Source organism: Schistocerca serialis, chromosome 2 (assembly GCF_023864345.2).
Source record: "Schistocerca serialis cubense isolate TAMUIC-IGC-003099 chromosome 2, iqSchSeri2.2, whole genome shotgun sequence".
In the NCBI taxonomy this organism is placed as follows: Eukaryota; Metazoa; Arthropoda; class Insecta; order Orthoptera; family Acrididae; genus Schistocerca; species Schistocerca serialis.
The window spans coordinates 617,512,011-617,527,810 of NC_064639.1; the positions used below are offsets into that span (position 1 = coordinate 617,512,011).

General features: G+C 40.1%; 1 protein-coding gene across 4 annotated transcripts in view; it reads right to left on the reverse strand.

Annotated features, from left to right (window-relative positions):
* Nucleotides 1–15,800, reverse strand: part of LOC126457669 (gamma-tubulin complex component 3-like) — a 304,002-nt gene that overhangs the window by 248,967 nt on the left and 39,235 nt on the right. For all 4 annotated transcript variants that reach the window (XM_050094169.1, XM_050094170.1, XM_050094166.1 and 1 more), the window contains exons 3-4: nt 5,963–6,100; nt 1,830–1,929 (exon numbers count right to left, since the gene is read on the reverse strand). In XM_050094169.1, coding sequence (XP_049950126.1) covers nt 1,830–1,929; nt 5,963–6,100 — 238 coding nt within the window. The remainder of the gene's footprint in view (nt 1–1,829; nt 1,930–5,962; nt 6,101–15,800) is intronic.

Sequence of the window (15,800 nt, forward strand, 5' to 3'; positions counted from 1 at the left end):
TAGAAAATAAGACAAGATAATTTTTCTAAATGGTTAATACTAAACTTTTTATACATGTACCATGAATCTGCACTACTATTTTTTGTTAATGATAATCCATTTTTTCACTAAATCATTGCTTTAAATTTTATTATTCTAACTGGCAGATAATACGAAAATTTAATCATGCACTACTTGCCACTGAATGTTAGCTAACCTCCTTCCTCCCCACTCATTGTTGTGATACCACATTTTAAGGCTATACTAACAAGCTTAATCTTCAGTTTAACATATTATCAGTGAACCGTATCTGTATTTAAATAAACTTGTGTACAATTGTGTAGATATTTTTCTTATATAATAATTTATTTTCTATAGCTTTGTATGAAACATTCTGTGAATATTAATACCACATCTGTCGATGGTAATGACTTGCTGAAACGTAATGTCCCATCCTGACTAAATAAACAAAATATTTACTAAAACATCTAAAAAGTGAAACAAAAAATGAAAAATAAATAAACATGAAGAGTTAGGAGAGCTATGGCAGAAATGAAAGAGGTGAGGGAGAAACAAGAGGGGACAGTGAAAGGTGTGAAACAAAGGTACACAATAAAAGTGATGAATGTAAACTGAGGTCAGATGGCCAACAGCAACCAAACACATACTGTAGAGCAAGTTCCCACCTGTTTAATTCTGGTGTACCGATGCTTGAAGGAAGAATCCCAGTCAACCAAATGGTTAAGGAAGTGCCAAGGTCATTCTCTGCAACAGGTTACTGGCTGTTAAAGATGTTGACTCTCCGAGCAAAGATCATGTCATCACAGAAAACTGAAGTCATTGCATGTCAACTGTTACACAGCAACAGTTCTCACAGGTGGCTCCCTTTCCTAAAGCCCTAATAATGGGCTGATCTATTACACTGAAATGTTCTATTTATCCAATCCTCTGCTTGTTGCTTCTCTCATCATGTCCTGCTCTCCACAGAGCTGATGTTTCATTTCTTTATTAATCAGGTTGAATGAAAACGAATGTATCCAAACAGCAACATATAGTTCTTGGATTTTGAGTTAACTCCTGGAATATTTCAGTCAATTTTGAAGACTGTGGGAGAATCAAAATTCGAAATATAACCCGGACAGTGAAGGCTAAGACAATGATGAAAACAAAAACAATTTTGTGGTTCGAATTATTTTTTTAATGGTGCAGTTGAAGTAATACAAAGTAAAAACCATTGGATAGGAAATATCTGTGTAAAACAGGATCAAAACATATCACGAATGACAGTGATTTGCAAATCAAAGAGAAAAAAAGGTCAATTAAGCATTAAGCGTATTTCTTCATTACATTATAGAAAGAGATTATAAGCATACTGTCGAACTGTAATGAGCAATAAAGGAACTGACAGGAAAATACAGCAAGAATCTTTAGCTGTTCAATTTAGAGTTCATTATATGGAGAAGACAGGAAAACTAAAGGGGGAAGGGAATTTATGAACCTTTTACTGAATGTAAACCTAGACAGGACTTTAAAAAGAAAACAAGAATAGCTAAAAATAATTTTTTTTAAGATCTTGAGAAAATAAACAGCATTCTGGCACAGAATTTATGGGATTCAGTAACAAGACAACATAACAGAACACAAATACAATACAGGCAAGTCAGAATTTTAAACTAATGAAAAATGGCATAGTTATTAACTTACAATATTAACAACCTTCTCTCCAAGAGACAAACTGGACTTAACATTAAATAGCACAGAATTCTCATATTAAAAGGACTGTAGTTTATTAAATTGCATACCAGGCATAACTGAGAGATAATCAACAATTTACAAGCATTAGAGCCTACCTGATAAAGTGTTAGAAGCAAAATTGGATGGAAGAGAGGACACAGTGTCAAACATGTCTGGGTGTCTTTGCAATGTTGATGCAAATGGTGTTCGTGAAGCCTGCAGATCAAAAGTACATAAATTTTATACAGTATGCAAACAAACTATAATTAAAAATTAAAGCATTTGTTATCTAAATTATAAAACACAAACCACTGAACATGTTGGACAAAGACAGAAATTTGCCTTAGTTTTTTAGTCTTTTAAATATTATTTCATCACAATATATTATATGAGCAACAGTGTATGTAAGAGTTTAATTTCATCCACACATAACTACAGCACTAATTTTAAAACAAAAATAATTGTTATTTGTAATGCTTGCTATATTCTCTATGACACTATTTTATTCTACACGTATTTCTGAAAAACTGAAGGGTGCATACATTTTTACCAATTTAAAAATAACGCTCTCCAAATGCCAAAATGTAATCACCAGGAACATGTCTGAGAAAGACAGAAATTTATTATATTAGCAACAGGATAACTATACATTCTGGATCTGAAGAGATGTAAAATAAAGGACGTGGTAAAGGAGTTACAATGGATAAACAAGAAAAATTCATGCTCCAGACTACTGTAGATAATAAGCCAAAGGTAAGAGGAAGAACAGATGAACAAGAAACACATTGCAAAATTGCACAGAAAAATGTAGGTACAGTAAATGTAATAGCATGTGTGAAAATGACTGAAGTGTGGGAGAAAGCAAATACTGGGATACAAGAAATGAAGTAAAATAACATTATGTACGTACAGGAAATAAGGAGGTGGCAGACACTGCGATAGATGATTAGACACACACACACACACACACACACACACACAGGGGGGGAGGGGGGGAGAGAGAGGGGGGGAGGGAGGGAGGGAGGGAGGGAGGGAGGGAGGGAGAGAGAGAGAGAGAGAGAGAGAGAGAGAGAGAGACCCACCAAAGGGAGGATTCTGATGACCCAACAGATGAAACAGGTAGTACAGTCTTTTTTTTAATGTTGCTAGAACAAGTCGTCTGAAACAATTTATTTGTGTGTGGTACTTGGTGGCAGTCATACTATGGGTATAACTAACAGATCACTTGACAGTTCACATGCGTTTACTGTTATGTTGATAATATAGGATTTGTCAGATGTGCAACTTGAGCATGTGATACTGGAGGAATACTTGAGGCAAGTTTCACAATTAGGCCAAAGACAAAATTAATAGCAGAAGAGTAAGATAATATGATTAGGGGTGTCTTATAGCTTAATAAGTGCATCATGTAGATTAGAAAATCACAATGTTTGGTATTAGAAAGGGTTTTGGCAATCACAATCTCATTTCAAGCTTTACTTAAGTTCCTCTTATTTTTGTTCCATGTCAAACTGAGCATATATAGAGAACTTTTTATTCTAAATCTTAAGAATAGACAACCTTTTTTTGCTTTGACTAGCCAACTCACAAACGAAGTTTCCAGTGTGCTGATACTTAGTCAAGCTATGTGGAAGTGTAACATTGCCAATTTAATGCTCGCCACAATGATTGCTTTTGTGCTCTATACAATTATCAGTTCATCATTCTCAAGTCCTCCTGTTTACATTGATCCTCTTGCAAGCCGGTATCTTTCTTCAGTAGATTCACCTGGCCTGTCATTAAAAATTCTTACACAATTGCAGCTTTCTTTCTTCCAAAGTTTCACCTCCTACAGACAGATGATCTCATCTTTTACTGACGTAGACAAAGATCCCACTGTTTGTTCTGGAAGGCAGGAGAGCTTATTATCCTACAAGGTTTTCCTGAGCAGTACGTCTACTTTTCTTCTGTGACAGGGTTAAAAAGGTGCAAATTAATATCTGTTTCTCAGTTGATTATCTGTTGGCCTTAAGAAATGAGTTCAGCTTTGTAATCAATTATCACATTAACACTGTTACAGGAGATTTTACACTATTTTTAAAAGGTGTTACACATTTCTTGGAGATTTTACACAGTCCATGACAATTTTATGCTGTTCTAAAGAGTAAACAAATTTTTGTAGAAAGTTATTTCATTCAAGAAGTTTTACTTCAGAACAGAGGAGGGGAGTCATACTGCAATTACGAGAAAATGCCGCAAGCTTTTAGAACTAAACCATATACTTTGGCCAATTTCTTCACTGTTACCAAAACATACAAAAACAACAAACTGATAGACAGTACATTGTTGTTTAGTTGTATCCTACACTCAGATACTTGACTCAATGACAATAAAGTGTTTTGTTTCAAATAAAAACTAGACAGATTCAAAAAATGACTTATTAAAAATATTAATTATGGTCAGTTGTATACGGTGATTATAATTAAATTGACGAAGCGGTGTAGAAATAAACCACTGGTCAGTATGACGTTAAACTGTAACGGAATATTATCAGAGATGGATTTTAAACGTATGGCAGAAGAAAAAAAATAGTGTGAAAATTGATCAATTTATGGTGCTGTATGTGTCAGAATACGTAAATGAAAACACCTGTCCTGCGCACGACCCACTGAAGTTGGTATAAACATGCCGGGTACAAGGCTTTTCCTCCTTTCGCATCTGCGACGTTCGCCATGACTGTCACAATGCAGGATTGCGCTCTGCTTGTAAAGCTGTACTATAAGAACGATTAATGTGCACACGTCAGTCTGCAGAAGTTCTGGACACTGAACAGTTCGAAAAGAGGTGTTGGTCTGATGACTGCCGTGGGTCTGGAAAAAATGATTCGGAAATTCGAAAAGACGGGTTCTTTTGGTGTGTAACCTGGTAGAGGTAGGAAATGAATTGATTCGACATCAGTGGAAGTAGTGACCACAGCAATGCAGGAGGAGACAAGTGGTGGTGTGCAAACGTGAGGTGCACAGAGAACTGCCCGAACATTGGACATACCTGTGACCACGGTGCATAAAGTCCTACAAAACATCCTTCTTTGCTGTCCATTCAAAATTACCCATGTGCACGAGGTAGTTCCTGTTGATCTGCCAGCAAGAGAGACCTCTGCTTTAGAATTTCTTGCTCACACGAAAGTGGACAAAGATTGTCTGTCCTGGCCGTGGACAGACAAAGCCCACTTCCATCTGACAGGATATGTCAATACACAGAATTGTCCAGTATGGGCAATGGAAAATCCACATGCAAATCAACCAGTACCTCTTCATCCTGAAAAGGTCACTGTGTGGTGCGGGTTTATGGCATCATTTATCATAGGGCCATATTTTTTTTGAAGAGACAGGTGCTTCAGTCCTGTTACCTGTACCCTCACTGGTAAGCGCTATGAGTGTCTTTTGCGCAACCACGTCATTCCAACTCTCCAACAACAGGGATGTGTGGATGGGATCATTTTTAGGCAAGATGGCGCACCTCCGCACATTGCAAATCCAGCTAAGCAGCTGCTGAAGCGCCAATTCAGAAATGCTAGAATTATCAGCTGCCATTTCTGTACAGCCTTTCCGTCTCAATCACCTGATCTTAATCCGTGTGACTTCTGGCTGAGAGGCTATCTGAAAGATGTGTTCAGTGTCCTGACTGCAAACTTACCTGCACTCAAGACACGCACTGCACAACACATTGTGAATGTGACCCTGGAAACACTTTGATCAGTTGTGGAACATGCTGTTTCTTAATTTCAACTTTTTGTAAAGAACAGTGGACAGCATACTGAACATGTTTTGTGCCAGTCACATGGAAATCAATAATTTGATTTGATTTAGATAGATGCTTTTTGTGCAGTGTTTGGCCTCAGGACAATTAAAAACAGTTTTCCCCATCCAAAGTGATATGACCTTGCCGTGGTGGATGGGCTTACGTAACTAACAACATCACAACTGTACACCTACGCACACTACGTAGTAGTTTGTTTAACGTAAAACGTACACTTTAGGCATTGTTGTTATGATTCATTTGTCATTTGTAGTTGAGCACTATTAAATAATGATGCTACATTTTGTAACTATTTATTTTTCTTCTGCCACACGTTTTCCACCTTCTCCAATAATAGCCCGTTGCAATTTGATGTCATTCTGACCAGTTGTGTTATTTCTACAGTGGTTTGTAAGTTTAATTATAATCACCCTGTATAATTAGCAAGACAAATTGTGACATTGGAAGCTACCTGTGATGAACTACGAATAGTAATATTTTTCAATGATAAATTTTGTGAGTCAAATGATGAATTTGCATCATCCGCTGATTCTTGTACAGCGCTTCTCTGCATGAAGGCCAAGGTGTTTCTCAAGTTGGTTAGAAGCGTCTGTAATAAAGAAACAAAAAAATCATTAATTATACATTGTAAATAAAATGTAAGTTACTGTGGTATTTGCATGAGCTGAAAAGCTAAGATTCTACAAACACTTCTAGATAGAGAAAACTGAATTCAGAAATTTTATGTTCAGCATACTTTTCCGAAGTTGTTAAAACCATTTCTTAACAAGCTTTCGTATTCCTTAACCCATTAATCTGCAATGTAAGTTCCAGTTCCAATGGCCAGGACCCAAAATATAATCACCATCCCCTAGCCTTTGAGCCATTCAATGGTTCTGCAAACCAGTACAACATAGTATACCAACTGCACACAACTTATGGAATGTTAAGTACATGTGTAAGATCCAACTGATTTAACTGGTTTAATTTTGTGAAATATTTCATAAGCAGTTACAAGTTTGTGTAATGATTGTGTTAGGAATGTCACAAAAGATTTATTATCAATTAATACAATATAATATAAATCAATACCATGTATCTCCAATACCTGAATTCATTCACAATGCACATAAATAGCACTCTTCCAAAAAGCACAAACAGAAATCAGTAATCTTCAAGAGTGTGATATCATTCGAAACTTATAGGGACATGTAATGGAACTTTGAATCTTTTACTCTTCCATGTTGTTTCACTACCTCTTATTTCTCACGCAAACTTTACAGTCTTGTTTTTGTGCTGTTGGGTGAATATGCTTAGGAAAATGGCCCAATGCTTCGCATGCAGTCTCCCTTGTAAATTTCTGCATGATAATCATTCTTATCCTTTACAATATGGTTTTGATATATTCTTCATTAATGATTTTATTGCAATCCTATAATCAATGTAACTCTGTTTTTTCCCAACTGGATCACCATCATTTCTAATGTTTTGCGTTTTGTTATTGTAACATGAACACAGCTCCTCTTTCTGTACTCTCCCCCCCCCCCCCCCCTTCCTTTCAATTTTATTTTACTTAACAGAAATCTTTGGGCACATTCTTTCTATTCCAGTGTACTGGACCAATCTGCAATGGTGTCATAAATAATTTTGGTGAAGTGTACCAATTATCAAGGTATAAGTGTGTTCTCTTTGTAACAAACTGGGATAGCTTTTTGACAACATTTTTGCTGGAACTATCACTGGAATTTATCTTATCATGGCCCGTATGTATTTTAAAGTCATAGCAACAACCTAAATCTGACTCATAATTTGTACAACTTAATAATGAATTGTGCCCTGTTTCATTGCATACGCTTCTCCAAATTTTTGATGAAAATACTTGGTCACAGGTCTTATTTTGCTCAATGTCTGTATTAGCAATCAAATCATTATTTGCAAAGTGCAAACACTTAAATTTCTAAAAACGAGTGTTTCCATAACAGCCCTCTTTGACCAAAACAGTTGAATTCCCAAGTGCGTCATTACTATGGACAAAACAAAATATCTTAATTTCATTACCATTCACAGGAAACCAATTGCTGTCAATTCTTCCTACTCTGTTTGGATTTGTTCGTATTTGTTCTGTGAACTGGCTAGTCTTGGTTATAATATTCTACTAGAACATGTTATCAAATATTATATTAAATATACACTGAAGAGCCAAAGAAACTGGTATAGGCATGTGTATTCAAATACAGAGAAAGGTAAACAAGCAGAATACAGTGCAGCAGTCAGCAATGCCTATATAAGACAACAAGTGTCTGGCGCAGTTGTTAGATTGGTTGCTGCTGCTACAATGTAATTATCAAGATTTAAGTGGGTTTGAATGTGGTGTTATAGTCGGCACACGAGCGATGGGACACGATGTCTCTGAGGTAGCAATGAAGTGGGGATTTTTCCATTGTGACAATTTCACTAAAGTACCATCAGCATCAGGAATTTGGTAAAACATCAAATCTCCACCATCGCTGGGGCCAGTAAAAGATCATACAAGAACGGGACCAACGACAACTGAAGAGAATCGTTCAATGTGACAGAAGTGCAACCCTTCCGCAAACTGCTGCACATTTCAATGCTGTGTCATCAACAAATGTCAGGTTGTGAGCCATTCAACAAAACATCATTGTTATGGGCTTTTGGAGCTGAAGGCCCACTCGTGTACCCCTGATGACTGCATGACACAAAGCTTTACGCCTCACTTTGCTTCGTCAACGGTGACATTGGACTAATGGTAACTGGAAATATGTCTAATTTCAAATTGTATTGAGCAGATGGATGTGTATGGGTATGGAGACAACCTCATGAATCCAAGACCCTGCATGTCAGCAGGGGACTATTCATGCTGTTGGAGGCTCTGTAATGGTGGGGGAATGTGCAGTTGGAGTGATATGGGACTCCTGATACGTCTAGATACGACTGACAGGTGACATGTATGTGAGTATCCTGTCTGACCACCTGCATCCATTCACGTCCATTTTGCATTCCGACAGACCTGGGCAATTCCAGCAGGACAATGCGACAACCCACACATCTAGAACTGCAACAAAGTGGCGCCAGGAACATTCTTCCGAGTTTAAACACTTCTGCTGGCCACCAAACTCCCAAGACATGAAACTTATTGAGCACATGTGGGGTGCCTTGCAACTTGCTGTTCAGAAGAGATCTCCACCCCTCGTACGCTTACGGATTTATGGATAGCCCTGCTGGATTCATTGTGTCAATTCCCTCCAGCACTACTTCAGGCATTATTCAAGTTCATGTCACATTGTGTTGAGGCACTTCTGCACACTCGCGGAGGCCCTACACTATATTAGGCAGGAGTACCAGTTTCTACATTTACATCTACATCCATACTCCGCAAGCCACCTGACGATGTGTGGCGGAGGGTACTTTGAGTACCTCTATCAGTTCTCCCTTCTATTCCAATCTCGTATTGTTCTTGGAAAGAAAGATTGTCAGTATGCCTCTGTGTGGGCTCTAATCTCTGTTTTTATCCTCATCGTCTCTTCACGAGATATATGTAGGAGGGAGCAATATACTGCTTGACTCCTCGGTGAAGGTATGTTCTTGAAACTTCAACAAAACCCCGTACCGAGCGTCTCTCCTGCAGAGTCTTCCACTGGAGTTTATCTATCATCTCCGTAACGCTTTCGCGATTACTAAACGATCCTGTAACGAAGCGCGCTGCTCTCCGTTGGATCTTCTCTATCTCTTCCGTCAACCCCATCTGGTATGGATACCACACTGGTGAGCAATATTCAAGCAGTAGGCGAACAAATGTACTGTAACCTACTTCTTTTCTTTTCGGATTCTTCCAATGAATCTCAGTCTGCCATCTGCTTTACCGACGATCAACTTTATATGATCATTCCATTTTAAATCACTCCTAATGCATACTCCCAGATAATTTATGGAATTAACTGCTTCCTATCCCCGATGTTATTCAATCTGTATATTGAGCAAGCAATAAAGGAAACAAAAGACAAGTTCGGAGTAGGTATTAAAATCCATGGAGAAGAAATAAAAACTTTGAGGTTCGCCGATGACATTGTAATTCTGTCAGAGACAGCAAAGGACTTGGAAGAGCAGTTGAATGGAATGGACAGTGTATTGAAAGGAGGATATAAGATGAACATCAACAAAAGCAAAACGAGGATAATGGAATGTAGTCGAATTAAGTCGGGTGATGCTGAGGGAATTGGATTAGGAAATGAGACACTTAAAGTAGTAAAGGAGTTTTGCTATTTGGGGAGCAAAATAACTGATGATGGTCGAAGTAGAGAGGATATAAAATGTAGACTGGCAATGGCAAGGAAAGCGTTTCTGAAGAAGAGAAATTTGTTAACATCGAGTATAGATTTAAATATCAGGAAGTCATTTCTGAAAGTATTTGTATGGAGTATAGCCATGTATGGAAGTGAAACGTGGACGATAAATAGTTTAGACAAGAAGAGAATAGAAGCTTTCGAAATGTGGTGCTACAGAAGAATGCTGAAGATTAGATGGATAGATCACATAACTAATGAGGAGGTATTGAATAGAACTGGAGAGAGGAGGAGCTTGTGGCACAACTTGACTAGAAGAAGGGATCGGTTGGTAGGACATTTTCCGAGACATCGAGGGATCACCAATTTAGTATTGGAGGACAGTGTGGAGGGTAAAAATCGTAGAGGGAGACCAAGAGATGAATACACTAAGCAGATTCAGAAGGATGTAGGCTGCAGTGGGTACTGGGAGATGAAGAAGCTTGCACAGGATAGAGTAGCATGGAGAGCTGCATCAAACCAGCCTCAAGACTGAAGACCACAACAACAACAACAACAATTGCTTCCAGTTGCTGACCTGCTATATTGTAGCTAAATGATAAGGGATCTTTCTTTCTATGTATTCGCACCACATTACACTTGTCTACATTGAGATTCAGTTGCCATTCCCTGCACCATGCGTCAATTCGTTGCAGATCCTCCTGCATTTCAGTACAATTTTCCATTGTTACAACCTCTCGATATACCACAGCATCATCCGAAAAAAGCCTCAGTGAACTTCCAATATTATCCACAAGGTCATTTATGTATATTGTGAATAGTAACTACGACACTCCCCTGTGGCACACCTGAAATCACTCTTACTTCGGAAGACTTCTCTCCATTGAGAATGACATGCTGTGTTCTGTTATCTAGGAACTCTTCAATCCAATCACACAATTGGTCTGATAGTCCATATGCTCTTACTTTGTTCACTAAATGACTGTGGGGAACTGTATTGAACACCTTGCAGAAGTAAAGAAACACGGCATCTATCTGGGAACCCGTGTCTATGGCCTTCCTAGTCTCTTGGGCGAATAGCGTGAACTGGGTTTCACACAATCGTCTTTTTCGAAACCCATTCTGATTCCTACAGAGTAGATATCTAGTCTCCAGAAAAGTCATTATACTCAAACATAATACGTGTTCCAAAATTCTACAACTGATGACGTTAAGATATATAGGTCTATAGTTCTGCACATCTGCCCGACGTCCCTTCTTGAAAACGGGGATGATCTGTGCCCTTTTCCAATGCTTTGGAACGTTACACTCTTCTAGAGACCTATGGTACACCGCTGCAAGAAGGGGGTAATTTCCTTCGCGTACTCTGTGTAAAATCAAACTGGTATCCCATCAGGTCCAGCGGCCTTTCCTCTTTTGAGCAATTTGAATTGTTTTTCTATCCCTCTGTCATCTATTTCGATATATACCATTTTGTCTTCTGTGCGACAATCTAGAGAAGGAACTACAGTGCAGTCTTCCTCTGTGAAACATCTTTGGAAAAAGACATTTAGTATTTCAGCCTTTAGTCTGTCACCCTGTGTTTCAGTACCATTTTGGTCACAGTGTCTGGACATTTTGTTTGGATCCACCTACTGCTTTGACATAAGACCAAAATTTCTTGGGATTTTCTGCCAAGTCAGTACATAGAACTTTACTTTCGAATTCAATGAACGCCTGTCGCATAGCCCTCCTCACACTACATTTTGGCTCTTCAGTGTATCTAGTTCCTTATTTAATCCTACCTGATGTAAGTTGTCTCTTTTATGCCAGAAGTCAGTTCACAGTTCCAGATTTTTGAACTATTTCACATTTCTTCCAAATCCAGGGCTCTGGTAGTTGATCTCCATCAGCAGTGTCATCTTCAATAGCTAACCACCTGCATTTTTATTATACAGGACTTACGGTGTCACTACCGTCACTGTCGGTAGCAGGAGTATCAACATATAACGCTCACTGTCCTCATCACATTTATGTTTTGAAAACATTTTGTGGGATACACCTCTAATATTCAATAACAGATATTTCGAAGTGTGAACGTGATTAAGAGTAATATGTAACTGACGGTGACAGGAAGAGGTAATAATAATCTATCACAAGCTTGGAATGGCCAGTGCCTTGTGTGGTGTGACACATCACAAGTTGTGACCGTCATACCATGGGCCAGGCACATGAAGTTTACATTTTGCCTGACCGAAGTACCACAGGTCGTCAGCCTCGTGATAATTACATTTGCCCTGAATACTGTACCATGAGTCTCATGCATGGCTATAGGTTAAGGGGTTAATATGAATAAGCAGTACATGACATCAACACATGTACAGAGTTTAGCCATTCATTATCTACTGCAGTAATTCTGTACGGACTGACTGGACCACACAGGATACTCCCACACTGCACTGTAAAAAAATAGCAGTAATAATGCACAAGGAACTAGTCTCAATGTCCACACATACACTGATTCGTTCAAATTACAGAAATCCAAGGCAAGGTTACTGAACCATGGTCTCATTTATAAGTCTTTCTGACTTGTAGTAGTAAATGAACATTCAAATGGGAGACCTTTATCAATTGCCTATATAGGTGAAAAATAAAAGATGTAGCTCCAGTTGTATCTAGTTCATCTTCTTCCACTGTCAGGAGCACACCATGCATGCTATACCTCACAGATCTATAATTCATTGTACTTATATTATTATGAAAAGGAAAGTTGATACCCACCATATAGTGAGATTCTGAGTCGAAGATGGGCACGACAAAAAGACTGTCACAAACAAGCTTTCAGCCCAGGCCTTCGTCAAAAATAAACGACGCACACACACAAGGCTGCAGTTACTGACAGTTGAAGGAGAGAGAGAGAGAGAGAGAGAGAGAGAGAGAGAGAGAGAGAGAGAGAGAGAGAGAGAGAGTGTGTGTGTGTGTGTGTGTGTGTGTGTGTGTGTGTGTGTGTGTGTGCGCGTGTGTGCGCGCGCGCACGCGCGTGCTCGCACGCGCACCACTGTCTTGTAATCTATTTGTTGTCTTGTTGGATGAAAGCTTATTTGTGACGGTCTTTTTGTTGTGCCTATCTGCAACTCAGCACCTCCGCTATACAGTGAGTAGCACCTTCCCTTTTCATAATGCTTCTGCAACTCATCATGGATTTTCCATTGTTTGATTCATTGGATTTATTTATTGCTTACTTATGATGACAAGCTCAAAACAGGCAAGGCAGACCAAATACAAATGGGTAAACAAATATGGATACAAAATTGTGGGTATTGTAAAACTGCCTCTTTTAAAACTTTGAAGACAAGCGACGTACGTGGTTCCTACGCCACACCGATTATTCTCTAAAATGATAAGCGATATAGGACTTACGCTGACCGCTTCTCAGGTTTGTAAATGTATTCTAATATTTGTAATAATATTTTTCGTACATCTCCTAGGCCTAAGAACACACTGTGATGCTTTTATTACTACAAACAACACAGTTGACATCACTTGTCACTTGTATTCGTGGACAATGAATATAGACAAGAAGATGGCCTTGCAACGCAGTACTAAAAAATAGAAATGGTGTAGCTAAAGCTCTAATTGGTCAGAAGCTGGAAAAATGAGACGATTTACTGTCAACCACAGTTACCAGCTAATGGCCTACTACAGTTGTAAGAGGAAGCAAATGAAGTGGTGGAAGAAAGCTCTTTGTCACATTTTCATCACAATGACTGCAAACTTGTATGTTTTCTATAAAAAGTCAATGCCAACTAGCAAACATCTTGTTGAACTCATCACTGAATTGATCGTGGGGCTAGATATGAAGGCACCTGGCTGTTCAGAAGGCAGTTCTCGACTCGCCGAGTGCGGAGAAAATCGGCCAGTCCAGCCGTGTGCCACTTCGACCATCCTCTCCTCCGCAATGATTGTGAGACGTTGCTTCCGTCATGTTAAGCTATCTACCAGATGCTAACAACTGACTTCGACGTGGAACAGTTGTACGAGTATATAGTTGAAGGGAACCCAGGTCATAGGAATTAGTTGTTATTTGCTTGATCCACAAAGGGAACCCTTAATTGTTTTTTGCTTTTGAAGAGTGTGTTACTGGTGGTGGTTTACTGTAGTTTCCTTAATAAAAAAAATTGCTGCGTAGAGTTAGCAGTGGCGACGAGTTTGTTCGAATTCCTGCATTGCTCCGTTATTTGTTGGCATGGCTGAAGGTATTCTGGCTTGTGTCCTTGAGCTACTGGATTGTATGCAACACACGACTGAACTGATTCAGCGTTTGCAGGCTTTGACTAGTGTTCCTCTGGTGGCGGGGAGGGCGTCAGCCTCTCCTGCCGCATTGCCGCCATTTGACAAGTCTATTGAACCGTGGAGTAATTATGCGGCTCACTTGAAACAACATCTCCTTGCCCATGGAATCAACACCGGCCAGTGTTGTGCATTTTTTTCCTGACATTTATCACTTAGTGCAGCAGTTGCATCCGGAGGTAGAACCTCATGCCCTCCCTTACAAACAGCTGACCACCTGCTTAGCGGAATATTTTGGTGCGCAGGTCCATGTCGCAGCTGCTTGCCACAAGTTCTTCAGCTGTCATAAGCGTCCATCGCAGTCTTAAAGGAATGGGTCGCTTGCCTTGAAGGGCTCTCCTGGGACTGCTGGTTCTCTTGTGCGACCCCAGGGTGTAAGCTGTCGTATGGTTCGGCCCTCGTTCGCGCCATGATTCATGTCCACGCTCCTGACAATGCCCTGAAAACGGATCTGTTGAAGGATCCCTTCTTGAACACGTTTTTGAAGCTGAAGGATCCCTTCTTGGACAGGTGTCTTGGCAGTCACTCACCCCTACGAACAGTCTTCCCGTTTGTCTGTGGTGCCCCAGGCCTCGCCACAGGTCTTTGCTGCACAGCCACCCCATCTATGGCCAGCAGCGGGCGCCGCCCCACCACCACCGCCGCCTCCTCCTCCTGACCAGGTTACGCGTTATCGCGCTTAGATGATGATGATGATGATGATGATGATGATGATTAGTGTTGTAGGGCGCACAACAGCGAGGTTATCAGCGCCCGTTCCCAAAAGTTCAATTCAGAGCCGAATCGTGAGAGAAGTGGTATTGTTCAAATTGCAAGATTGGACACAGCACATCAAAACAAGGAGATAAAACTAAAAATAAAATAGCAGTACAAACAGGGAAAAATAAGTAACGGTGGCTGAGTGACCACTTACAAATAATGGGTGACCAAACCACTGGACAGCACATTAGGACTTCAATCCCAATATTTTGGGAAGAAGGCCAGACATCACACAAAAACGTAAAACCCTAGTGACACTCGCCTCATTATTAGCAACATCAGAGATTGCCCTCCTTTCGTCACTGCTTTGTTACGCACCAGTGCTGTAGTTGTCATTTCCGGCGGGCGGTCTGTTCTGCTGGCAGGATGAAGGGTCATTGGACCAACGTTTGTCGCTCCTCTTCGTCACTAGAGGTGGACCACCAGCGTTGCGACCCTCTGGACTTGGTCTTGGAGGATTCTGACCAGCTTCCGAGTGTCTCCTTTGTCCAGACGGTGCTTCCTCACGCAGTGGGGTCCATTGATCTAACTGTACAGATCAAAGGAGCTCCTCACAGTTTCAGGTTGGACACAGGGTCCTCGGCTACTATTATTGATGGCAACACACTGCTGCTTGGATGCCTCAATGCTACGCCCATTCCCAACCCAACTGAAGAGCTATAGTAATGACATTATCCATATGCAGGGGTGGTTCCTGGCACAGGTGTGGTACTTTTTCATTCTCTTGGCCTTGAGATACATGATTCGGCCCTGGCGGTCCAAACTCTGTCCCCTGATGCTCTTTTACCTGAGCTTTTCAATTCCTTCCCCAATGTCTTCCCTAATTCTTCTACGGGTGTGTCCGGCTGCGAAGCACATGTAGAACTACTTCCCTTGGCAGTTTGCAAGTTTCACAAGGCTCATCCAGTGCCTTTCGCC